The following is a 26,901-nucleotide window of genomic DNA, read 5'->3' as shown; positions in this document are numbered from 1 at the left end:
TCTTTGCAAACTTCTCAGGAAGCAGAGGCACTGCCATGCTTTGATCATAATTGCTGGATGCAGGACAAATTCTCTGAAATATAGCACCAAGGAATTTAAATTTGCTGACCCTCTCCATCTCTGATCCCCCAATGCGGACTGGCTCATGGACCTCTGGTTTCCTCCTCCTGAAGCCAGTAATCAGTCCCTTGGTCTTACTGACATCAAGTGAGAGATTGTTGTTGTGGCACCAGTCAGCTAGATTTTCAATTTCCCTACATATGTTGATTTGTCACCTCTGATTCAGCCAAGGACAGCAGCCAAATGACATTGGAGCTGTGCTTGGCCTCACAGTCAGAAGGAAAACACAAACAGAGCAGTGGCTAAACACTCAGCCTTGTCCTTTGCCTTGAATACTATCTCATTTCTTTGTTCTTTTTATGATGTAATTTAACGTCATCACACTGTACTATTACCACAAAACATACTTCACATCATACAATACAATTGCAGTAAACCTGATTGTATCAGATCACTCCTCAAGCCTCTGCTGCTTCAGAGAAAATGAGCCTTTCTGACTAATCTCTCCTAACAGCACATGCCCTCTAATCCTGTTAAACCTCTTCTGCACGTTCTCCGAACACTGAACATCCTTCTCATATTGGGGCAACCAGAACTGAACTCAATAATCTATGGAAAAGAGTAAACAGTCGGCGTTTCAGGCTGACACCCTTCATCAGAACCCTTGGATCTTCAGAAGGCCTTTCACAAGGTGCCGCTATGAGGCTGCGTAGCAAACTATGAGCCCGTGGTATTACAGGAAAGATTCTACCCTGGATAAAGGAATGGCTCATTGGCAGGAGGCAAACAGTGGGAATAAAGGGAGCCTTCTCTGGTTGACTGTCAGTGACTAGTGGTGTTCCACAGGGGCCCTTGTTGGGACTGCTTCTTTTTACATTATATGTCAATGATTTGGATGATAGAAGTGATGCCTTTGTTGCAAAGCTTGCAGATGATATGAAGATAGGTGGAGGCACAGGTAAGTAGGCTACAGAAGGACTTGGGTTAAGAAAATGGGCAAAAAAGTGGCAGGTGGAATATAGTGTTGGGATGTGTATAGTCATGTACTTTGGTAGAAAAATGGAAGGGTTGGCTATTTTCTAAATGAAGAGAAAATATAAAAAAACTGAGGTGCAAAGGATTTGGAAGTCCTTGTGCAGGATTCCCTAAAGATTAATTTGCAGGTCAGTGGTGAGGAAGGTAAATGCAATGTTAGCATTCATTTCAAGAGGACTAGAATATAAAAGCATGGATGTAATGTTAAGACTTTATAAACCACTGGTGAGGCCTCACTTGGAATATTGTGAGCAGTTTTGGACCGTTTACCTTAGAAAAGATGCTTTGAAACTGGAGAGGGTTCAAGGGAGGTTCATGAAAATGATTCCAGGATTGAATGGCTTGTCATATGAAGAGTGTCTGATGGCTCTGGGCCTGTATGCCCTAGAATTCAGAAGAGTGAAGGGTGACTTCATTGAAACCTATCGAATGTTGAAAGGCCTTGATAGAGTGAATGTGGAGAGGATGATTCCTGTGATGAGAGAGTCTAAGACCAGAAGACACAGACTCAGAATAGAGGGGTGTCCTAATAGAGATGAGGAGGAATTTCTTTAGCCAGAGAGTGGTGAATCTGTGGAATTCTTTGCCACAGGCAGCTGTGGAGGCCAAGTGTTTATGTATATTTAAGGCAGAAGTTAATAGATTCTTTATTAGCCAGGACATAAAGGGATACCGGGGGAAGGCAGGAAAAACAGATCAGTCACGATGAAATGGCAGAGCAGACTCGATGGGCCTAATGATGCCTCTATTTCTTATGGTCTTATAAATGGGGATGAAGATGGCAGCACATCTGATTGCAGCAGCTTCCACGGGGCCAATCAGAGATGTTATGAATTTTATAAATGTATTTTTTAAACAATCGTAGGACCCTGCTGGACAGTAAGAACTTAATACTGCGGGCCTAGCTCATCAGCGAGCTGCTCATTGGCAGAGAAACTGAAGAAGCAGGACTTGGTGTGGATTGTGTTGCTGCCCATATCACAGAGGCGTTGGAGGAGTTTGCGTGCAGTCCAACAGCGAGAGATCATCTTACTCACTTCTCTTGTGATCACAAGACCCTGTGGGACATTGTTAATGTGGAATGCTGCAAGATCAATTCACTGATTTTTCGCGGACCATGAGGGAGCTGTGTGGCTCGAGGACTGGGCTTCAAGCTGTGGTGTCACCTATTTAAAGTCACGGAGGTGAGAGGGTTTGGAGTCGGTGTGATCCACAGTCAGTGCTGCCCTCCAGTGTTCACTCAGCAGAATACAGGCAGTAACATTCATGGATTCATCATTTTGACTGTTCTTTGTATGCCTATTTTACTGACATCTTATACTGTATGTGCTATATGTGCCACATATGCCTTGTTCTGTGTGTGACTGTTGGCACTGTGTTTTACACATTGAGTTCTTCCCTGTTTTCTAAAGGGAAGTCAATTCTAAATCCAAATACCCAAATCACTATTGATCCCATGCATATTAAGTATAATCATGTAAATACCTCACACCCCTCTTTATATCAGCAGCACAGCAGTAGAAACTGCAAGTAGTTTCAAATTCCTGGGAATGCACGACCTCTCATGGTCCCACAAAATCTAGAATGCTCACCAGCGGCTCTACATTCGGAGGAGGCTGCAGAGAGCTGGACTACACACACCGATGCTCATGTTATTCTGATGCAGACAGCATCCCAGCATACTGCAACACTGCACGGTACAGAAAGTGCAGTGCTGGAGTGGACAGGAGGGTTCCACAAAGGCTATTCAAAACTGTCCAGCACAGCACTGGCACCAGTCTCCCCGCCCTCAAGGACATGCTACACAGACAGGGACTGGAAAAGGACCAGTAAAGTCATAAAGGATCCCACCCACCTTACTCATAGACTGTTTACCCCCACTCCTGTCAGGGAAGAGGCTACATAGCATCCACGGCAGGACCACCAGACTCAAAGACAGGTACTTTCTCCAATCAGCAAGGCTGATCAACACCTCAATCCACCAACCCACCCCTCCACCCCCACCACTTTATCACTTCCTGTCAGTCACCTTATGTACTGACACTACTGTGCCTAGCATCACTTTATAGATGCACAATCAATGCATATAAACTTGTCTTACGTGTTCATGTTTATTGTGTTAACATTTTTGTGCTGCAGTAACAATTAATTGTCTCCTTTACACTTGTGCACTGGAAATGACATTAAACAATCTTTAATCTGAAGACATTCTATACATACATCAAAAACAAGAGGATAACTTGGGAGCAGATAGGACCACTCAAAGGTAAAGGAGACAGGTTTTATTACATGTACATCAAAACTTGCAGTGAAATCCTTCTCAATATGAGAGTGCAAATATGTGAGGCCAGGGCACCTCACAAGTATCACCATTCTTCTGGCACCAACATAGCATGCCCACAACTTATTAACCCTTACCCACATGGATTGGCAACTGGAGGAAAGCCAAACGGCCATGGGAAGAACATACAAACTCCTTACAGACACGGTCAGCAATTGAAACCTGTTCGTTGGTGCTGTAAACTATTGTGTGTGCTTGGAGCCGGATTTAGGTGAGATCCTAAATGATTACTTGGCATCAGTATTTACCATGGAGAAGGACGTGGAGGACCAGGACATTGTGAAGCATGCCAATTTGCTAGGCTATTTGGGAGGAGGTAGTGTCGGGGTGAAGGGCCATTTTAGGAACATAAAGGTGGATAAGTCTCCAGGACCTGATAGGATATACAACAGGTGATTGAGGGAAAAGAGATTTCTGGGGCCTTAACCAATATCTTTGTGCCCTCTCCAACCATAAGTAAAGCCCTGAAGGACTGTCAAGTAGCTAACAGAAAACAGGGATAAATGTTGGAAACTGACGAGTCTCACATCAACAGTAGGGAAAGGTAAAGATTAAAATTAAGGGAATTTAGTGGAGAGCGATTTTAGGGATAGGAATTTTAAGCAATTGGAAGACCATTGCCAAAACAGGGACAGTCAACGTGGCTTTGTGCAGGGCAAGTCAAGGTGATTGATGAAGTAGAGCTATGTTAGGGAATATTCTGTAGATATGGGATTACGTGAATACAGATGTTAATTCAAACAAGAACCACCCTTCAGTTCATAATGTAAATTGCAAGCTGTAACCAGTTTGAAGAGGACAGCTGTGCTATCACTGTCTATAGAGTACAGACCGCTGGCCCACAGCAGGGGGTTTGCAAAGTGAGGTGCCCGTTCTTGAATGCATCAACCAAATGTAAAACAATGGGGTTATGCTCATTGGCCTGCAATAAATCAGGCAACATTACCTTGCAATATTGTGATGGAGTCCAAGCAAACTTGCAGACCAGACTAATTTTGTTAGTACATCAAACAGAACCCCAGGTATAGCTGATCAACCAGTTAGGATATTTGTGTACTCTGAATCAGCCACAACAACATTCATTTTGGACGTCTGCGGTCTCTGTCAACAGAAGCCTTTAGACCAGTGCGAAGGATCAAGGGTCAACTTTATTTGCCATCTACGGTACATTCACATACACCAAGAAGTTAAGTGTTGGCACAACATGCAACAAAAACATTCAACAATTATAAAGAATACAGAATTATTTAATAGTTATAAGTACAGGTATGGAATAAAATGTGCATAAATACTAACATGCATTTACAACTTCTTTGTTCCAGATGTGTTTGAACATTGAGGTGTCTCCCACCGTAGATATGCAACTCAAAGGAAGCTTTGTCAGACTCAATACTGAAGTAAGCAATGTCAGTGTAACTATTGAAAATATATTGAATCACCTCCTGTTACCTTTGATCTTAAGGGTACAAAAATCTGATGTACTTTGAGTTTGGGATACTCCACTGAGAGAATATCTGCTTGTCATAATGAATAAGGACCTTTATATCACCAGATTCAATCTCTCCAGTGACTCAGACCAGTCACAACAGTTTACATGAATTTTAATAAGGCGTTTGACAGGGTCCCTCATGGGAGGCTTACCAGTAGATTAAGATGCATGGAAACCATGGTGATTTCACTGTTTGGAATCAGAAATGGCTTGCCCAAAGTCAAGAGGGTGGAGCTCAATGGGACTTGTTCTGGCTGCTGGTCAGGGAGCCGGTGTTCTGGAGTGAACCATACTTCATTCCAAAGACAATGGGATTTTAACTTCACCATTGCAACGTCAACTTAACATGTCGAGCCCCAGTTTCTCATCTCAGTCATTTTGCAGTTATCCTTTCTTTCCACTCTCTGGAGCAGCATCCTAAATCACCCTTCCTCAGAATAGTTGCAAAAGAGACAGGTGATCTCAACAAGCCCAAGTTTATCACCTATTAAATCTTGTAGTTCAGCATGACATTTGAACCTTCAAATTGTTGTAATGGTATTTTTCTTACAATGAGTACTTGTACAAAATAACTGTGAACCGCCCCCCCCCCACACACCAAGCACTTCATTACATGTTGGCTCTGTTGTGATATGGGAAATATTGTTTAGACACTCTTCCATGAATAGCATTGAGATAAAATACCAAGTTATCTGTTGCAGGTGTTGAAACAATGATCAATATTGGCTAGGGCACAGTACTGCCATCTCTTTGGCAAATAGCATCATATATTACATTATCTGAAGGATAGGGAGGACCTCTGTTTAGTTCCAAACACAATGTCAGCACTCCCTCGACAATGAACTAAAATACCATCCTAGTCCTGGGAAAGGAATTGAACAATTAAATTTGGAATACAAGGGCACAACCATACTACCAGAAACTCACTGACCCTTGCAAAACAAGAATTATTGTCATGGGGCATTACTGTCGTTGATGTCCACAGGGAAGGGTGCAAAGAATAGTTGCACAGTCTGTCCTTTTACTTGGGTGGGGAGGAACATAGAGGACTTGCTCAGACTAACAGGTTGAACATATCTGTACAGTCATTTAATAAACCTAAATCATAAACACAAGAGGTTCTGCAGATGCTAGAAATCCAAACACATACAAAATGCTGGACGTAACCAGCAGTCAGGCAGCATCCATGGAGGGGAATAAACAGTCAATGTTTCAGGCTGAGACCCTTCATCAGGACTGGAAAGGAAGGAGGAGACACCAGAATAAAAAGGTGGCAAGGGCAAGGATAGCTAGAAGATGATAGGTGATGCCGGGTGAGGTGGAATGAGAAGTTGGGAAGTGACAGATGGAAAAGACAAAGGGCTAAAGAAGGAATCTGATAGGAGAGGAGAATGGATCATGGAGAAAGGGAAGAAGGGCACCAGAGGGAGATAACAGGCAGGTGGGAAGGGCCAACTTACAAGACTTGAAAATATTGAACAAGCTGATGTTGATAAAGCTGGAATGCAGCAGTTAAGTCAACCATTTGTGTGGAGTTATTAATAGCTAATTTCCTACATGGACTTTGCAATCGCCATTGCCACAAACCAGTCCAGGATGAGACGATGGTTGACAAGAATTAATTTCTTTCCCTTTTGTAAGTGAACCTTGCCTGTGTGCATCTAGTTTCATATCTGGAATGACATTAACTTTCCAGCTTCCTCCAAAAAAAGTGTGCAAAGTACCAAAAATATGAATATCAGCTGAGTGATGATATGTGCAGAGTTTGACAAGTGGGAACCACAAACATTATGACAACAATAGATTTAAATCTGCTATTCTATTATTGGTAATTATTTCACTTTGGGAGATTGTTAGTCTAGCTTCCTCATATATTCATCTGATTGAATAGGTGTGCATACCCAAAAGCATCAAGCCCTACTTTGGAGATGACAATAGGCAACATGGTATTTGAACTCCTCAGCTCCAGCAAGTCAGCTTCCATGCTCACCTTGGGCACTGTCCATGGGGAGGTTTCCATATTCTTCCTCCTTTTCCCTGGGTTTGCTCCAGGTGCTCTGATTTCTTCCCATATCCCAAAGATGTATGGGTAGGTGGGCAAATTGCCTGTGTAGGTGAATGGAGGGGGTGAACCGAACTATGACGAGAGTTAAAAGTGATTAATAAAAGATGTATTTGCGAGTCAATATGGATTTATCAGGATGAATTGACATTATCGACTGCTTATTCCCTCCATGGATGCTGCCTGAGCTGTTGAGGTCCTCCAAAATGTCGTGTGTTGCCGTGGGGTGATTGGCCTCTTTCTGCTTTGTGAGATTCTACGACGCCATAGTTGTCACTAGGGATCCTATAATCCTCCTCTGATCTTTCCTGATCCCCAACCAAAGACTGGCTGCAAAACATGTTGAATAAGCTGAAGCGCCAAACTCAGATTGGCTGGTGTGTCTCTCTCCATCTCCAAGTGACCTAGAAACCTGTCTATAGTGATTGTTGAGGAACCTGTAGAGAATGGACACCAAAAAAAAAAAAAAAAATAATGACCGTCAGTTTGGCAGCCTGAAAAAGCATCCTAAAGATTGGATTAATAGAAATATTTAATGAATATGAAATAGGAAGGAGCTGAAAGTTTGCAATGAATCCCTTTACATAGAAAAATAGCTTCTTTAGAATAGTTATTGCCTGAGATCTTGGTCCATTTTGCCCAAACATATTTTCCATCCAATGGATTCTGAGCACCCCCTACTGGCTCACCAAAGACGACAACATCTTGGAGCCAGTTCTACCAGCTTGGTGAAATTTGGGAACTTTGACCCAAAGTAATTCAATTCATAACTGCAAGAACAGTTATGTTGCCATTATATTAATACAATTATATTGATAAATATTTCAATTAACACAGGGTACACCAAAAAGAGTAATTTTTTAAAAAGTAGTATGTCTGCTTCAAAGCTTGTAAATTAAGTTGTTGGCTTCAAATTGTTGTGCACAAACTGAGGGGAATCCATTTGAATCACTTATCACAGAAATGTTGGGAAATGTGTTGTTTTGCTGCAGTATTGTGTAAGGACAAATGTCTATTACAATGAACAAGTTGTGCTAAACTAAAGGAATGAAGTAGCTACTTAATAATCTGATGCTGGAGTGGAAGATGTTCCTGAATGGTTGTATGTGGGTCTCAGGCTGCTGTACCTTCCCCCAATGTAGGAACAAGCAGACCTGTCCCAGATGGCGAGGGTTCTTAATGATGGATGCCACTTTTTTGAAGCTGGGCCTCTTGAAGATATCCTCAATGGTGTAAGCAGGTTGCACCCTCAGCAGTCTTGTGACCAAGTGCAGTGGAGCCTCCATACAAGGTGCTGCTTCAACCAGCCAGAATGCTATTCTTCATACATCTATAGAATTAAAAACATCTTTTCAAATCATCATAAAATCCTAATGAAGTAGAGCTGCTGCGTATTGGGCCCAGGAAAGATACTGAGATGTTGACACTCAAGAACCAAAAGCTGCTCACCATTTCACCCACTAACCCCTTAATGAGGATTGAAGGGTAATCATTTCCTTGATCTTCCTGGCACTGAGTGTGAGGTTGTTATTATGACACCACTTAACCAGCCAATTTATCTCACTCCTGTACACCACCTTATCACCATCTGAGATTCTACTAACAATGGTGATGTAATTGGCAAATTTATAGAAGGCATTTAAGCCATGGCAGCATAGCAGTTAATGCGATACTATTATAGCCAGGGGCGTTACAGAGTTCAATTCTACTGCCTTTCCGTAAGGAGTCCCTGTACATCCTCAACATGGAGTGCGTGGACTTTCTCTGAGTACTCCAGTTTCCTCCCCACAGTACAAAGATATACCCGATGGTTAATTCACCATTGCGAATTTCTCCCCGTTATTATTGTAATTTGATGGGGCAGCATGGCTCCAAGTGCCAGAAGGTCCTACTCCATACTGCATCTCAAAATATAAACAAAAAGTCAGCATGGCTTGAGGACATGCATACCCAATGCTGGGGGGCTTTGGAAGGGTACTGCATTCAGTTGCACCTTCTGGGCAGCAAAGTTTATAGGATTACTAGATAAGAGATGGGCTACAAGTACGATACATATATTGATGATAAATCAAGTTTCTAGCTGCTTACAAGTGTAATTTGAACACTAACTACTGAAATAATTCCTTCCACATCAGGGTTCCTCCTGGACTTTTGACAGCAAGTTCCCAGTTGTCTCTGCACAGATTGTTTTCTGGATTCTTTGAACCTGAATCAAAAGGCAGAACAGATGGTGCAGCCAAAAGAGCTGCCACCTCATGTCCAAAGACCTCCAACTCAATCTCTGGAATTTGCACATTCTCCTTGTAGCTGTATGGGCTTCCCCTGGGTGCTCTGCATCCCCCTCCCCGCCAAATTCCAAAGATATGTTGGTCAGAATGTTAACTGGCTGTGATAACTCACCTTTATTTTGTTGGTGTGGGGAGTTAGACTATGGGGAGAACAGCTCAGTGACAGAAGGAATTGCTTTGAGCCAGCACAAACTTGATGGGCTAAAGTGCTCTCAATGTGGTGAGGGAATATCCCAATCTTGGTATGAAACTATTAGTTTCATGTCATTTGGCAATTTTTACAAAGGGCAATCAGACATTGTTCATTATTTACTTCCCACAAATAATTGCCAAAGCATGGAAATAGGAGTCTCAGCCCAAATTTGTGCCGGCCACCAAGCATCCATTGTATTCTCTCCACATTTCCATCAACTTCCAGTTTCAACCACTCACTTGTACATTAGTGGTCATTTACCATAACTAACCTACCAATCCAACATCTGTGGGATGTGAGAGTAAACGAGAATGCCTAGGTGGGGAACCCAACAGCAGTCACAAGGATAACATGCAAACTCCACAAAGGTGTCACTGGAAGTCAGGACTGAGCCCACATTGCTGGAGTTGAGAGGCAGCAGCCCTACCAGTTGACTCCATCAACTAGCCAAGGTACCCAGGTTTTGCAGATATCCGGAATTTGCCATCCAAGTTTGAAGTCATAAGCCCTGAATGCATTTTAAAAAACACAATGACATGCCAACATGAAACGCAGTCATTTTCTAGTTAAGCAATCTTCTATGATTTAAAGATACTTACAGCTGGCATATTGCTAGATTTAAAATGCGACAAGTCAATTTACACCTACATTATTAAAGCTAGAAGATACACTCTTAAATAGAGACCCAAAGGTTGATGCATATAAGTTTATGAAATCTTCACCCACTTATACTGACCATTGCTACACTCAGTGTTTGACAGTATGCAAGTGTACAAAAACATGTGTTTGTGCACTTTATTCAATTATTCCTGGGAACAAAATTCACACAGTAGCCATAAGCCACAGTAACTTGTACTCTGCCTGGACAGGTCAGCTCAGTGCACTTACAAGCAACACACATAAAAGTTGCTGGTGAACGCAGCAGGCCAGGCAGCATCTCTAGGAAGAGGTGCAGTCGACGTTTCAGGCCGAGACCCTTTTCGAAGGGTCTCGGCCTGAAACGTCGACTGCACCTCTTCCTAGAGATGCTGCCTGGCCTGCTGCGTTCACCAGCAACTTCTGTGTGTGTTGCTTGAATTTCCAGCATCTGCAGAATTCCTGTTGTCAGTGCACTTACACCCATTTCACCAATAGACAGACCTGTCAAGTTCAACTGCAAAAACCCAGAGACCAAATTATAAAAAGATGCAGATTCCCAAACTTGGTGCTAAAGTAATGTGACATTGTGCACGTGGACATAGAAATAACTGATCCTGCAAACATACATTCTTATTTTTGAAACAGTAAACAGGCTAGCTCAGAGGTCAATTCCTTGCAGTGGCAACACATCAGGGTGAAAACCCTGTTTAAAAGTATTTTATATACTAACTTGTATAATTAAATTTTAGCTTACTTCACTGGCTGCACAAGACAGGGTGACAACTAGGGCTTCTAATATTGAATGAAAAGTCAAGTGAAGCAAAACAAACACCTAAACTATGATCCACTGGATCTCTGCTTAGCATATAGTAGCTTGCTTCTCTCACTGATAGCTCAATTTAGAAAATGTTCTTTTCCTACATCAGGTTTCAAGAAAATGGGAGAAAGATGGAGTTGTGACTGAAAACAATTAAGAGGATAGATTGAAGAGGATATTGGAGTGCCTGCTTTGATAGGCTATGTAGTTGTTTCAAGTTTGGTTTTGTTTCTACAAAAGGGCTTGCATGATTCCTATGCAATCCTTTAATTAACCAATCTTACTGTTTAATTCAGCCAAGCCAGTTAAATCACAATTTAAAAGGACAAGTGGGCATTCATGAGGATTCCAAGATTGAGCTGTTATTAAATTCTCAAACACTTCTGTGACTAAAACCCGAGTGAGTTGGGTGGGAGCAGAAACACGAGCGAGCCCGGTGTGGAAAGCACAACATATAGGCAAACCCATCCATTTTTATTTTCACAACAATGAGCCAAAAAAGGAGAAATCCCCAATTCAAACATGATACAAAGTTGCAAGGAACATGATTAAGTTATAAATAAAACCAGACCTATCAATTATTCTCGGGAACAAAATTCAATAATTAAGTGGAGGATGAAAGAGACCATTTTAGTCATACATTAAACATTTAATTATTTAGTACAACATATGTGCCAGTCTAAGCACACCATATTTAATTGGACCATTGAACAAAAATTCAACTCATTTCCAAGTTAGAAATATAGTCAAGCAAAACAGCATTCAAGAAACCGGTTTGAATTTGATATTTGGAAAAAGTATGCTATATATTGCCCATCATATTCCCCATATAATCAAATGGATAAACCTTCTCTAGAATAACTTCTCTCAATTTGCTGAAATGATTATTTCAAACTTCAATCTTGTGATTCAAATGTTAATTAGCTAAAACACAAATTTACACAAATAGTCCAAAAGTTGCTTTCAGTTTTGCTTTGTCCTAGGCTGCTTGAAGTAGTGGTCCAGATTTACCTTCTATCACCATTTGTTACTGACTACAGCATAAGTCCCATTATTTAATGCAGTCAATTTTAAAGCTTAAGAACTTCAGTGTGCATTTAATGCACACAACTCAAGTGTTCTTTGGGTGCTGAATTACCACAGTTCATTTTGCTCTATGTAATGTAAACCTAAAGTAGCAGAAATAACTAAAAATGCATGTCATTTTTACAACATCATATTTATATTATAAGATAGCATGAAATAGAATAGTTGCATTATAGAGATCAATACCATTCATATTGCAGAGAACACTAACACAGGAAATTGATTTTACAATTGCTAACTCAATTTATTTTCAGAAGCTACATTTTCAAATGAGACAGTTTTGCATTGTATGACACAAAGAAAAATTAAATTACCAATAGTTTACATGTAAGCTTGATTCCAGTTTGTATTGCAGCATTTTAAGACAAAACAAAAAACCCTCAATGCTTCCAATATTTATCCTCCAAAGCAGGTTCTGCCATTACCTCCCCTTCAATTGTCCACTGTTAGTGTAATTGGTTACAGTACACAAAATTGCAACAAGCTGAAGTAAATACAGCAACAGGCATCATCATGGCCATCTCCTGCATTTATAAACTGCACTACATGCAGACAGACAAAAGGGGTCATTATGATTGGCTGCAACAAATATTGTTAACAGCTCAGTGACATATCAATTGAACAGTACTATTGTGGCATTCACAATACATCATGTGGTTTTGATATCTTCATCTAACTTTACTGAGGTGCAACACAAACAGGTAGCTGTTTCATGTTGGTGGATTTACTAAATTTTAGTGCTTTATCCACATGAGATTATCCTGCCTCGCTCATGTTTACGCCTGTGTGCGTGAACACAGCAAGCCTCCATAACCGTGACAGATAATTCAATTTCAGCTGCTATGAAAATAACAGTACCCACTACAACTGTCTAATCAGATATGATCAAACTCCATGCTCTGATAACAGAAATCAAGTAATTGTGTGCCCTTTACTAAAAAAAAACAGCAAATAATTAATAGTGCACTCACACTTATAGCAGGATGCTGAACATCACAATAAAAATGTACCAGTTGGCTACAAGATAATGAATTGGTTGTGTTATTGAGCAGTTCTCACTGGATGCAGCCATTGATCACCGTACTTTCAGCAGCCAAGCAAATTTACCCACAGTTGACTTTAACCCTACACAAATTGTCAAACTGCTGCACACACCGACCCCAGGGGAAACAGCACGCTCAGCAAAAGAAAACGTAATGGCACAAATGTTTCAATTATTTTCTACCTCTTGATTATATAAAAATTTAAGTCCGTACATAATTTCAGCTTGTTTGGCGTGTGCATTTTTAAACTGTTACCTGAGATGTTAATGATTCAAAATAATGATGAAAATTACCAGGTCATTCTTTAGAACCTGCTCAATTAGTTTTTTTGGGGAATGGGTGGAGGAAAATGAAAGGAAAGATAATTAAAAGGCCATTTACCTTACTGCTGATTTTCCCCAACTTCCCCTTTAGCAGTGAGCACAGGATCAGTTTAACACACCAGGAAAAAAAAATCCAAACTACAACACTTAATTTTTGCTACATCCAGCTCAAGAGCAACATTGAGGATATGCTAACAATATCAATATTTTATATCAGTTTTTAAAGGTACCTTTTATATGTTCTGATTATTTACAACTGTACAAGCAAAGCACACACTTCCAAGTGCACAAGTTTAATACAGTATTGACTATCTTTGCATTTACAGGGTTTTTAACAATCTGAAAAAAGGATCCCAACTTTTAAGATCTTTCATAAATTATATTACAAAAAAATGCTATTTACTGCTAGTTTGCACACTTCTGATTTACCCAGTAAGACTAGTGACAGTAGATGTAACTGAGTAACCTTATCTTGCCCATTCCAACCCTCTGGGTCAGTTATAGCAACATCTAAATCTGTCTCGTACAAAAGTTAAGGCAAAGTCATTTTCAAGTTTAAAATGAAATTCAAGTTTCTCATTTTGACACTGGATGGAAATTAATTTATACCATGAAAAGAACACAGTTGTTGAAATAATAATAACCTTTATGGAATAACTTACCCATTTTCTCCTATGACTAGCAAATTTGTGCCTAGTGCTGTACTGCTCTCTTTGGAAGCAGTTAAGTTAGTCTGGATTACTATGACCACTAGCCATAGGAATTTAAAAAGCCAATACTCCTGTGTAGCAAAACAAGAAGCATCCACATATCACCTGCAACATTAGTAGAAGGCAGTAGACTCAGTGCACTCGTCCTTCAACATTATATTTTCTTCTTTAAAAAACTCAGCAACTAATCTAATATCTTTACACACAGCAGAGATGAATCGCTATTAGAAAAAAAAACTGGCAAGACAAAAACATGAAAATTCTGGGGAATTCCACTCCAAACTTTAATTCTCACCCCATTTCAAGTACTCCGCAAGTACCAAATTAGAAAGATGCCAGTGTATTGACTGGGAGTTCAGTTTCTTTTTTTTAAAAAAGCACTTGGAAAAAGAGCATTAAAAATAAACAAATGTCATCACCTATGTTAGAGCACAGAGGTACACAAAAACCAGTCTTTTGCAGTGATTCATAATCACTATGTGTTACACATTAGACAGTAGCCTACTCTTGTCCAAAGATCAACTGCCCGCTTAGTGCAAAAGTAAACTCAAGCGTCAAGAACAATGGAAACTCAGCCATAACAGAAAAGAAAAATTCAACAGCTTTTTATTCCCTGTTAAATCTACCATCCAGGTTATTACTCCAATTAATTCCCACAAATGCCTAACTGGTTTGAGATTTTTTTTGTACTTCAAGCCACTAGCCTCTATGTAGAAACAAAAAAATATTTTTTTCTATGTCAGCACTCGCACACTGATCACATTCTGCACTAAATAGATTTGTGGAATAGAAAAACCACCTGCAACACTGCTTAACACCATGAAAGCAGACCCAACGTCTACTGCTCCCCATATTTTATCCCTGTATAATTACAGAAAACAAACCACACATAACATAAAAAACCACGTTCTGGCCCGCAGCATAATGTTCAAGCCAGTTTGCTGATCATGGTTCCATTCACTCCCCCTGCCTTCAATTAGTTAAAAAAATTCTTTTCCCAATCTATTATTGAGCAAGAGATTAAATTACAGTAGACATTACACAATGTTTCACCGAATGTTGAAAAGTGGCACCCTAAGGCAAGTAGTATTACACTCTCACTCCCAATAAAAAAGTGCTTTTGTTGCCTTCAACCACTTTTCCAGCAACCCCATTATTTCAACAACCTCTGTGCTCTGATTGGGGGACTTGGGGAGGGGAGGGGGAATTACACTTGAACAGACCAGCCCCTTTAACCAATGCCACAATTTCTGCACCTTCAGTTGGGTGATTTTGGGGGAGTATGCTGCTCTTTATTTGTACGCTTGTTGATGCCCTGAGGGGGTGTTCTTCGACCCGATTGTCTTCGCTGCTCTCTGGGCTTTCCTGGGTTAGTTTTTCCAACAGGTAGGTCTTTGTGTTTAGACTCTTTATCAACTGGTTCCTCTGGAGCTTTTTTGTCATCTTTGTTGCTGACTGCAGTGTTGGGTTTCTGCTCCTTCTGTGGTTGTAGTGTTAAAGATTCTTTAGCACTTCTCTGGCATATCTCTGCGTAACTAGGCTTTCGAAGTTCCTGTTAAATTACAAAGAAATCAGTTATCTCAAGAGTTTGCATTATTTATGGTGGTAATTTCTCACAGGGAAAACAAACATTTATTGATATTTATTTAGTAATAAACCACGGAGTGGGCCCTTCTGGCTCTTCCCCAGCAACTCCTGACAAACTCAACTAACCCTAACCTAATATCACAGGACACTTTACCAATTAACATATCCGGAAGGTCGTTGGACTGTCGAAGGAAACTGGAGCACCCAGGGAAAATCCACGCAGCCCACGGACTCCCTATAGAATGGCACCCAAATTGAACTCTGGAACTGCTTTAATAGTGTCACGCTAACCATTATGCTAACACGGTGCCATGTTTTGAATAACTTAAAACTCACACCAAGAACTTGCAGTGATTCACGACATCTTCCCATTTCAATTTCAGAGTAAATTAGAGCCGATTTGATCTGCAAAAACTACTGTCATGCTTAATTTTATAATAGTTAGATCACAGGAATATTAAAAATTCATGTTTATGAAGAAAATTAATCAAGACACCAGGAGAACTCTATGGCTGTTTTGTGTTGAATATCATGGGATTTTTTTTATGTTGAATAATCAAATGGGGCCTTAATTTAAGGGATTTCATCCAAAAGATGGTTTTTAATTTACAATTATAATTGCCAGAAATGAAACACCCACACCATGCTGAAATTTGAAGATATTATTTCCAATTTATTGCTACAGCATTCCTTGCATTTGTGCACAAGAACTAGTGTTTCAACTTAAAAATGTAGGTATATCGCCGGCTGGTGGCATAGTGGCATCAGCGCTGGACTTCGGAGTGAAGGCTCCTGAGTACAAATCCAGCCGGCTCCCTTGCACGCTTTCCATCTGTGCTGGGTTGAGCGTCGAGCTAGCAACTCGGCCTCGTAAAAATAAGAAAGCCTGCTGAAAAAAACGCTGCCATGATGGCGTCCCGATGACCATTTGGAGTTAAGGGCTTTCTTCTTCGTGTCACTTATGCTCCGCGCTCCCCCCCACCCCCCAGAAACTAAGCTTAACCATCTCCATGATAACTGCCTACTTCTAGTTCAAAATATTCTACTTAAAACAGCATGTCTGAATCTAAATTGGGCAGTTTCGTAAAATGCTCAATTTAGACAAAATGCTGGAGGAACTCAGCAGGCCAAGCAGCATCTATGGAAAATAGTACAGTCAACATTATGGGCCAAGATGCAACAATTTAAATCTCTCTAACAGAGGAATAACAAGCCAAATTGCACTTCAATTTTCTGCTCTTAAAAAAGTGACCACTAATCCCTGTGACATGATCAATCACGACCATAAGGTCCCAGTCATATCCATGTGCGCCAAAAGAGGTAATTTCAAACTGTCAGCACGTTTCAATGGCAATGTCAAATTTGCTTAGCCCTAGATGCCCGAGTGCAGCTGACTGTACCTCCAAGGAAAAGAATCTGAGTAAAAATCAATTTGAAAAAGAAATTTTAAGACTTTCCCAAATCATTCTTTAAATTTGTAAATTTCGAATATAATTCATTCATGTTACCTCTTAAGAAGTGAATGATACTTTTATATGGGATTCCAAAACAGGCTTGCCTTCCATTGATCCAGTGCCATATCGAAAATATGCAGGTAATTCAGGTGAAGTAGATGAACTTGTGTTGCCTGAATTGACCGCAAGCTTCCTGCTCCCATTACTTGAGTTCACATCCCGCTCTGACCCAGTAGGTCAGAGATGGGTCAGGGTGGGATGTACTGCTGTAACAAAGCCCGATGCAAGCTGGAGGAACAACACCACCACCACCACATCACTTGCTTGGGCATCGTGCAGCAATTGAAAACTAGTTTCCACAACTTGAAGTAACTTGATTTCTGTCTGTATCAATCATCCATGTTAATAGTTCAGCCTGTTCTCTTTCTGCCCGCATCCTTACAGAAATGAAATACATTCCCAGCCTACAATCATCCTCCTCTGCATTTCAAACGCCTAAATTTTGTCTGAACTTTCAAGCTTCAACTGCTCCCATCCACTCATTGATCAGATGATCTCATGTATAGCTTATCCACACTGTTTACTCCAGTACTGCCCAAGATACTCCCTCACCTCGCTCCAGCAGATTAACAAGTTTGTTTTCTCTGCCCCAACCTGAAAGATTAACCATTTCTTTTTGCACAGATGTGGCCTGACCTAATGACCATTTCCAGCACTATTTTGTGCAGAAAGATGATGGAAGGAAGATTCACACCAGTTCACAGCTTGAAAGTTGGTGGAAATACCTATTGAAGAACATTACAACAGTCACAGAAGTGAGCCGTAGATGTAATTAAAGCAAGTACAAGGCTCTAATATATGGCCATTGCAAGACTTCACTAAACACAGGTAGACCATGAAGGTTCATATTGTTTACAATAGGTTTAACAGTCTATTTCACAATATATGTGCCTTCCGTATTCACTGTAGGCATTTGAAGTACAAATCCAAGAGAAAGTTAGCTCACCAGCAGGGGTACCATCTATACAATTCATCTCAAAATATAGTACAAGCTTTATAAGTTTTAATGCTTATGTTGCCATTTCCTCATTGATGGCACTTCTGCAAAGATGGAAGAACTACACTTCCACTGTTCTAAAATTTAATTCCTGAATTTTCTTTTGAGAGCTGTCGACAATCTATCATGAAAACAAGACTCCCCTCCATGGTCTCTTCGGCACCTCTCACTGCCTCAGAAAAGCAGCCAGTATATTCAAAGATTCCTCCCACCTCTGACATTCTCCTCTCCCCCCCATTGGAAAGATACAAAAGCTTGAAAACACAGAACCAAGGACAACTTCTACCCCACTGTTATATGACTCTTGAACGGATCTTTCTTCTATGCCAAAGATGAATTCTTGACCTCAATCTACTTCATGTCTCTGGCACCTTATTGCCCACCTGCACTGCACTTCCTCTAACTGTAACATTATGCTCTGCTACCGCTGGCCCCTTTCACCTTCCCACCATTAAGCAGATCTACATGCAGATCATCAGGGACACCACCACCCAGGAGATGCTCTTCTCGCTGCTGCCATCAGGAAGGTGGTACAGGAGTCTCAGGATTCTCTCAGGTTCAGGAACAGTTATTACCTCTCAACAATCAAGCTCTTAAGCCAAAGGGGATAACTTCACTTGCCCCAACATGTAAATGCTCCCACAACCTATGGCTCAGTTTCAAGGACTCCAACTCATGTTCTCAATATTTATTGCTATTCATTTATTTTTGTATTTGCACAGCTTAATGTCTTTCACACGCTGGTTGAAGATCCAAGCTGGTGTGATATTTCACTGATTCTAATGCAGATTTGGTATGCCCACAAGAAAATAAATCTCAGGGTTGTATATGGTGACGTATGTACTTTGAACTTTACCTTGATGTTCTTTTGTTTTGAAAATATATGGGTGACTTACAAAATTAAATGTGCATACAGACATAGACAAGTGGGCTGAAGGGCTGTTTGTGTTTAATCAGGAAGATAGCACTCTCTGAAAGATTGCTTTAACTTTAAAACTTTTAAAATTTAACTTAAACCTCCATAATATTGTTTATAACGCCTGGTTTTCAAAGTCTTAAAGCAAAATGCTGTCAAAACCATAAAGGAAACGTGGGGCAATTCCTGATTACATTTTGCATTGCCATGTTTATGCTGGAGTCAGGACTGTATAATGCACGCAGTCCATTGACTGCATGACCACAGGGGTCTGTGTCAGGACTGCTTCTTTTTGTGCTGTATATCAATGATTTAGATAAAGGAATAGATCGCTTTGTTGCCAAGTTTTCAGATAATACAAAGATTGGTGGAGGGGCAGATAGTGTTGAGGAAACAGGAAGGCTGCAGAAGGACTTAGATTATGAGAATGGACAAGAAAGTGGCAAATGAAATACGATGTTGGAAAATACATGGTCATGCACTTCGATAGTAGAAATAAATGTGCGGTCTATTTTCTAAATGGGGAGAAAATCCAAAAATCTAAGATGCAAAGGAACTTGAGAGTCCTTGTGCAAAACACCCCAAAGGTTATCTTGCAGGTGGAGCTGGTGGTGAGGAAGGCAAATGCCATGTTAGCATTCATTTCAAGAGGTGTAGTACACTGAAGCAGGGATGTTACGCTGAGGCTTTATAAGGCACTGGTGAGGCCTCACCTTGCGTATTATGAACAGTTTTGGGTTCATCTAAGAAAGGATGTACTGGTATTGGAAGTTCACAAGGATGATTCCGTGAATGAAAGGGTTATCATACGAGGAATGTTTGATGGCTTTGGGTCTGTACTCGCTGGAATTTAGAAGGATGGGGTGGGGCGGGGGGGGGGGGGGGAGTGATTTTATTGAAACCTTTCAAATGTTGAAAGGCTTAGACAGAGAAGATTTGGAAAGGATGTTTCCTATGGTGGGGGGGGGGGAATCAAGGACAAGGGGGTGCAGCCTCAGGATAGAGGGGTGTTCATTTAAAACAGCTGCAGAGAAATGTCTTTAGCCAGAGGGTGGTGAATTCAGCAGCTCCTCCCAGGCAGCTGGCTGTACTTACGGCAGAACTTGATGGGACACGGTGTCAAAGGTTATGGGGCAAGGAGGGGGAAAGGGATCAGCCATGATTGAATGGCGGAGCAGACTCAATGGGTCAAATGGCCTAATTCTGCTCCTATATCTTATGGTCTCAATAAGACTATCAGAATGCTATGCTTCATTTTGCCAATGTACAATCATTCCTAACATTGGAAACACCTCAGAACAGAATAAATTGCAGATTTTTAAAAATGTTTTCATTCTAGAATGTACAATGATGCAAAATATTGACTTCCTTTCTCTGGGACACTCACCGTGGCTGCGCCATTGACTTGTACTGATTTGCTTGCAGTGGAAAGAGATGTGGTCAGTCTTTCTAATGGAGTCTGTGTCTCTCTCTGCTTGGTTTCTTGATTCTTCATTTCACTACAAAAAACAAATAACACACTTTAGTTTCAGTAATAACCACAAATGCTTTCCCTATCAAAACTACTGCAGCTCATGCAGGCCAACATCTGACCACTGCAAAATGCAAAACACAAAACCATTCCTTGATTCAATAAAGCATGATGCATGAGGTGTGCAAGACACTAATCAAGCTACTAAAGATAGCCATGAGTAATGCAACTGTGTTTGCGCAAAATTTTAGATTAAAGTCCACTCAATGATTAACAAGAAGTAATCTAATCTCCAGCACAGTACTGCTTGAACTACTGAAATGCAGTTGAAACACTACACTATGTTCCTGCCTGATATGCCAGTGTTTTTCACTGCAGGGTCTGTGAGCCAGTGGCAACTCTGATCAACTCTAAATGCTGCTCTGCACCATTATATTCCAAACATTTAGGAGGGAAGGAAACAGCGCTGCAGCCAAAATCTGGAACTGGAGACCACAACATAGTTAGGGATTTGGGCAGGTGATCTACAAGCTTACAAATGGACAAAGTTTAAATGGAGCAATGGCATGTTTGAAGGGAATTGCAATTTATGATGGGTGATTTTAACCTGGCTAATAAAACTGGCAAGGGTGGTGTGGTAGGTAAATTTATGATATTACAGGACCTGCAAGGAATATTTTACAGAAATGTTATTAGGTCTTGTTCTGGGTCTTGTAGGGTGTAGTGATCACAACATTCTAAAATTCCAGATACTATACAAGGAAGAATATCTCTGGTCCATTATTAGTGGCCTGAATTTAAATCAAGGTAACAATAAAGTTATAAAGATTAACTCCAGTGAACTCCAGATTGTCTCCAGTGAACTGGGAAAATAGGTTAATGATAGATCAGTATCTGGACAATGGCAGATACTTAAGCAGTTATTTCATGCTCAGTTGCAACTAAGCCACTATAATTGGGATAAAAAAAAATACCAAAAAACTAGGAACTACTAAACCAATAACAAAAATGATGCATACAAATGACAAAAGCTCTTGTTAGGAAGGGAATGTTCAGGGATCAAAGTGCAGGGAAGTTGATAAGGAAGAGAGAAATATCAAGCAGGAGCTTTCATTTATATAAAAATACTTCACCTTTGCCATCTGATTCCTAAATGGACATTGAACCCTTGGACACTACCTTGCTGTTTTAATATATATTATTTCCATTCTTTGCAAGATTTTTAATCTATTCAATATACATATACTGTAATTGATTTACTTATTTTGTTTTTTTCCTTCTATATTATGTATTGCATTGAACTACTGCTGCTAAGTAAACAAATTTCACAACACATGCCCGTGATAATAAACCTGATTCTGATTCAAATAAGCTGGCTAATTTGAAAAATATCATCTGCTCAATGAAAAATTTAAACTTCATACATTGTTCTACAAACTTATGAGCAACCAATCGTACATCACCTCTCCTTCCATGATTGTATGTGTTTTATAGCATTTGAAATTCATTTCTGCATTTTTGAAGTGTAGGAAAGTCATAAAGTAAAGAGCAGATGTTCTTCTGTGTCCCCCACTACAGCAGTTTATCAAAGAATAAATATTAGACAGGCCAACAGGGGATAACTCTGCTTTTCTTCAGAACCTGGGATCTTACATCCAGGTGGGTGAGAGACAGTCTTCACTTGTCTCATCTAAAAGGCATAAAGTACATCCAGCAGCGTATTATTCCCTCAGTGCTTCCACTGAGAGGCAGCTGAAATTGTTATGCTGTTCTCTGGAGTGCGACTTAACTCTCAGCTACCTGCCTCCAGTCATAGTTAAGAGGGATTTTACAATTAAATGCAAAACAAAAGAATGATAGAATGGTGGCTAGATACAAAAAGAATGGAAACACAACTAAGCAGAACTGCTTAGTATCGTGAAGAATTAAAAGCATTATCTAAGCAGATGACTCTGATATCCACACATTAACAAGGCATGTTATCCACAACTGTTTTCCCCAGCTGAAAAAACAAAGTTGAATTCTCAACTTTATGATGGAGTAGATACCAAGAGAATGAATCATTAGGAAGATCCATAAAAACATAATGCATATTTGATTAACTAATTCCTCTCTTTCAACACCAAGTCTAATACACAGCTTACATATTACAGAATTTTCCGAACACCTGAATAAAATGGAAATGTACAGGTATTTCTGGACTTCTTTTTTTAAAGCATTAACCTTATTCTGTACAGACTCTGGGTGACAGTACAAATTTGAGAATTAATGGTCCACAGAAAAATTCAAGTAGCTAGCACATTAGGTCATACTGTGAGCAAAGATATCAAGTAGCATCTTTCATAAGGAAGAACTATGTAGGTTACTAATATACAGCATTCAATGTTATGATGCCCAAACAATTTGTTTCGCATATGTATCAAATTCTACAAGAGATACCTACACATTTCCAATAATTTCTATTATTGTAGCCCTATTTGATTATGCTCAAGCATACTTAACCAAGTCCACAAAGGTATATGAACAATATTTGCTTCTAAATTAATCAGTACTACTTCAGAGGAATTAAACAACTTACTGAATTTCTGGAGAATGAGGTGGTGAAGGGGAGGCCTTTGAACTCACTGGCGGTGCAGCTGGAGATATGGATGGTAACGTCTCCCTTGGTATTCCCGAAGGAATAGTGTTGGTACTTGCATCAACATTTATACTCTTTAAAAAGAAAGAAAGAAAATTTTAGTTAGGCACAAAATGGCTATTGCAGGAAGTAGCAAGACAACTACTTCCTGTAGTTAAACAACAGTCAAGCAACTATACAACTCATCTTTCTGCTGGCAACTAAAATACTGAGCACAATTATTTTTGAAATATGAACAAGCACAAGCCCATTGTTTCAAGTAATGTTGTTTGAGGAATAAGTATTAGGCAGACCTCAAGAGCACTTCCTTTATTTCCCTCAACTGCAAAAAAGCAGACAGCAACTTATTTTAGTATCTCATGGACTTCGATAGTGTAGCTTCTCTTAATATTCTTAAAGCTTTCAGTTCCCTGCAGAAATGTTTCCAAAAAGCTATTTTACTTTCCATTCTTGCCCCATCTTCTCGTTGTATCCTAAATGTGCCCCATACAACACTGTTTTCTGCAATACAAACCTTCCCCTTGCTCGGATTACCTAATGACAGGTACTTACTTAGCTACAATGCCTTTTGAAATCCACTGGTTTGTTTCCCTTGATTTGTCATCTCACCACTTTCAAAATTAGCTGCTGCAATCCAGCTCAGTATTTTTGACACTGACCATCTTTAAAACTTTCTCAATGTGTTTAATTAATGCAGTAACATTTATTCTCAGACTGGAATAAAATGTGGGAAAAAAAAAACTGACTGCAAAATGTGGTTTTCCTGCATTCAATGCTGGCAGTGACAGGCACACAACTTTTGAGACAACAGAACTGCACTATAACTTGCAATAAGCCTCTGTTCCTTTATCCCATTGCACATGGGACAAAATGGCACCAACTACCCACAGCGACATTTTGCAGACAGCTCACAAAACGACGAGATACGCTAATGGATATACTTTTTCTTAACTGTGATCACTGCAGTCCACAAGACGTAGGAGTAGAATTAAGCCATCTGACCCATCAAATCTGCTCCACCATGGCAGATTCTCTTTTAACATCTATTACATGTTACATGTCTGCAACATGTAACTGAATGGACTAAACAACCTGGTCCTTTTGCAGTCTCCTGGGGAATTCTGTGAACTACACTGAGTGCAAGCACAGCTGGGGTGGCCATTGCTGGGGGTTGACACTGCATTACAGTCTGACGGCAGAAGATAAACCTGTGTTCTGCTCAATTACTTGGTGCCCATTAAAACATAGAAATTAAAATTGTCAAGGATAACAGCAGAAAAGACATAAGCATTCAGCAAACACCACCTGCATCTGACCGGTCTCTTTTCTCTCTATTACTGCTGCAGAAGTCTTGGATCCCACACTGCTAGGTTTGGGAGTAGGTGTTGCCCTGCAGCTGTGGACTTAAATTTTGGGGACACTGCAGTTCATGTTCCATGTTTTTGTTTACCTTTTTTTTATTTATAATGATCAATTTGATCAAGGCATCAAGGCCAAGGGTATAGGGAGAATTGTTCAGCTCACAAGTCTGTGAGGTTTACTCATTTCAGTGCTGTAGCTGTGGCCTGCAACCATCAGCATTCGCCTTAGCACCCAGAATGCAGCCAGGGAAGTTTGAACAATGTGTTGGCGGCCCTACTAGAGGCAAAATAACACTCAAGCTCAGATTGGGAAATGAAGCTAGGCAATTGATTTGTCAGTGGAAGAGCACTTTCGGCCCAATGACTAACTCTTAGTTTTAGAATGGATATATAAAATTGTCTGTGTGGTGGATTTATTGGGGCAAGGATAATTTTCATAGCATTAGACAGGAACTTGCAAAAGCTGATTGGGAGAAGCTTGCTTTTTAAGGAATGCTTGCTTTTTAAAAGTGACATGGGGGAAGTTAAGTTTATGTTTCTGTCAGAATGAATGGCAAAGCTGACAGGATTAGGGAACACAGATTCACAAGGAATACTGGGGCCCTGGTCAGGAAAAAGGAGGCAAGTGTCAGGTGTAAGAAACTGTGATCCAATGAATACCTCAAGTACAAAACATGCAGAAGTACACTTGAGGATGAAGGGCAAAGGAGGATGCCAGATAACTAATTTGCCAGAGATCAAGGGGAAAACCAAGAGATAAGTATACTGAGGGTAAGAAGGGTAACTAGGGACCACAGGGTTCATAAGGATCAATATGGCCATCTATATGGAGAACCATGGGAGACAGGCGAGGCCTTAAATGAATAGTTGTCTGTATTTACCATAACAGTTAGAGAAGCTGGGGAATTTAAGGAAGAGAACAGCAATGTCTTAGGACACCTTCACCTTATAAGAGGTGTTTGTGGTCTTAATGCACAAAGGTGGATAAATTCCTGGGGACTGACCGAAGGTATCCTGGGACATTGCTGGGGCTCTGGAAAAGATACTTGTATCACTATTACCAATGATATCTGATGATCATCATTAGAAAACTGGAGGGAGGCTAATGTTATTCAAGAAGGGCTGCAAGGACAAGTCAGACAGTTACACGCCAGTCAGCCTTACAGCAGTGATGGGAAAGTTAACGCAGAGACAGGATCCACCTAAATTTGGAAAGTCAGGGCCTGAACAGCATGGCTTCAGATGTTTTTTTTCCGGTAACGGTGACCCTTACCAAGGGAGATTGATTAAGGCAGGACAGTAGACATTATTTACATGGACTGCAGCAATGCCTTTGACATAGAAGCTGGTCTGGAAGGGGAGATCACATGGCATCTAGGATGACCTAGCTAATCGTATACATTATTGGCTTGGTGGTTAGGGTTAAAGGTTTATAGTGGAAAGCTGTTTTTCCCCCAGACTGGAGGCCTGTGACCAGCATTGTGCAACAAGGATTAGTGCTGGGTCCATTATTGCTCATTACCTATATTAATGATTTGGATAAGAATGTAATTTGTGTGGTTAACAAGTTAGTGTGTGAAACCAAAATATTAATACTGAGTAAAAGTCATCTAAAATTAAAAATCTCAAAAACAAACTGGGAAATTGGACGAACTAATGGCAGAAGAAATTTAACTGATAAGTGAAGAGTTGCATTTGAAGTAAAATTACAGCAGGATTCTCACAGTAAAATACAGGGTCCTGGAATGAGTGGTAGAACAGACAGACCTATAGTAAAAGCACATAATTTCTTGAAAGTGACGACAAAGATAGAAGGCAATTAAGGCATCTGGAACCACTGCCTTCATCGATCAGGGCACTGAGTACAAAAGTTAGGACGTCCTGTTACAACTGTACAAAGATGTTGGCAAGATCACCCTTGGATTATTGTGCACAATTCTGGTCACTATCTACAGAACAGATGTCAGTAAGCTGAAAAGAGTCTAGTAAAGATTGAAAGATGTTACCAGAACTGGCTGGGTTGATTTTGAGGGGGTACTGGATAGACTGCGGCTTTTCTCCCTGAAGTGCAAGAGGCAGTGTAGTGACTATAGAGGTACGGAGATTCATGGTGGGTACAAACAAACTAAATGGTCTGTCTTCTCAACATAAGAGCATATTCAACTGGCTGCAGGGTGAGAGGGGAAAATTTTAAAAAGGAGACCCAAGGGGCCAACCTGTTCAAATACGGACAATTGCACAGTTTTTAAAAAAACACATTTGGACAAGTACATGTATAGGAAGAAGTTTAGAGGAACACGAGCTAAAGATAGACAATTGAGACCAATTCAG

At 40.3% G+C, this 26,901-nt stretch overlaps 1 protein-coding gene across 2 annotated transcripts in view; it reads right to left on the bottom strand.

Annotated features, from left to right (window-relative positions):
• Nucleotides 1–12,229: 12,229 nt before the first annotated feature.
• The window catches only part of larp4b (La ribonucleoprotein 4B), a 100,452-nt gene continuing 85,780 nt past the window's right edge, over nucleotides 12,230–26,901 (bottom strand). For both annotated transcript variants that reach the window (XM_072254011.1, XM_072254013.1), the window contains 3 exons: nucleotides 23,150–23,283; nucleotides 20,488–20,599; nucleotides 12,230–15,638 (listed from right to left, as the gene is read on the bottom strand). In XM_072254011.1, the coding sequence (XP_072110112.1) occupies nucleotides 15,345–15,638; nucleotides 20,488–20,599; nucleotides 23,150–23,283 (540 nt within the window). In that variant the 3' untranslated portion in view covers nucleotides 12,230–15,344. The remainder of the gene's footprint in view (nucleotides 15,639–20,487; nucleotides 20,600–23,149; nucleotides 23,284–26,901) is intronic.

Source organism: Mobula birostris, chromosome 3 (genome assembly GCF_030028105.1).
Source record: "Mobula birostris isolate sMobBir1 chromosome 3, sMobBir1.hap1, whole genome shotgun sequence".
Taxonomy (NCBI): domain Eukaryota; kingdom Metazoa; phylum Chordata; class Chondrichthyes; order Myliobatiformes; family Myliobatidae; genus Mobula; species Mobula birostris.
Note: the sequence above shows the minus strand (reverse complement) of the source record. Positions and strands in the feature narration are given on the sequence as shown.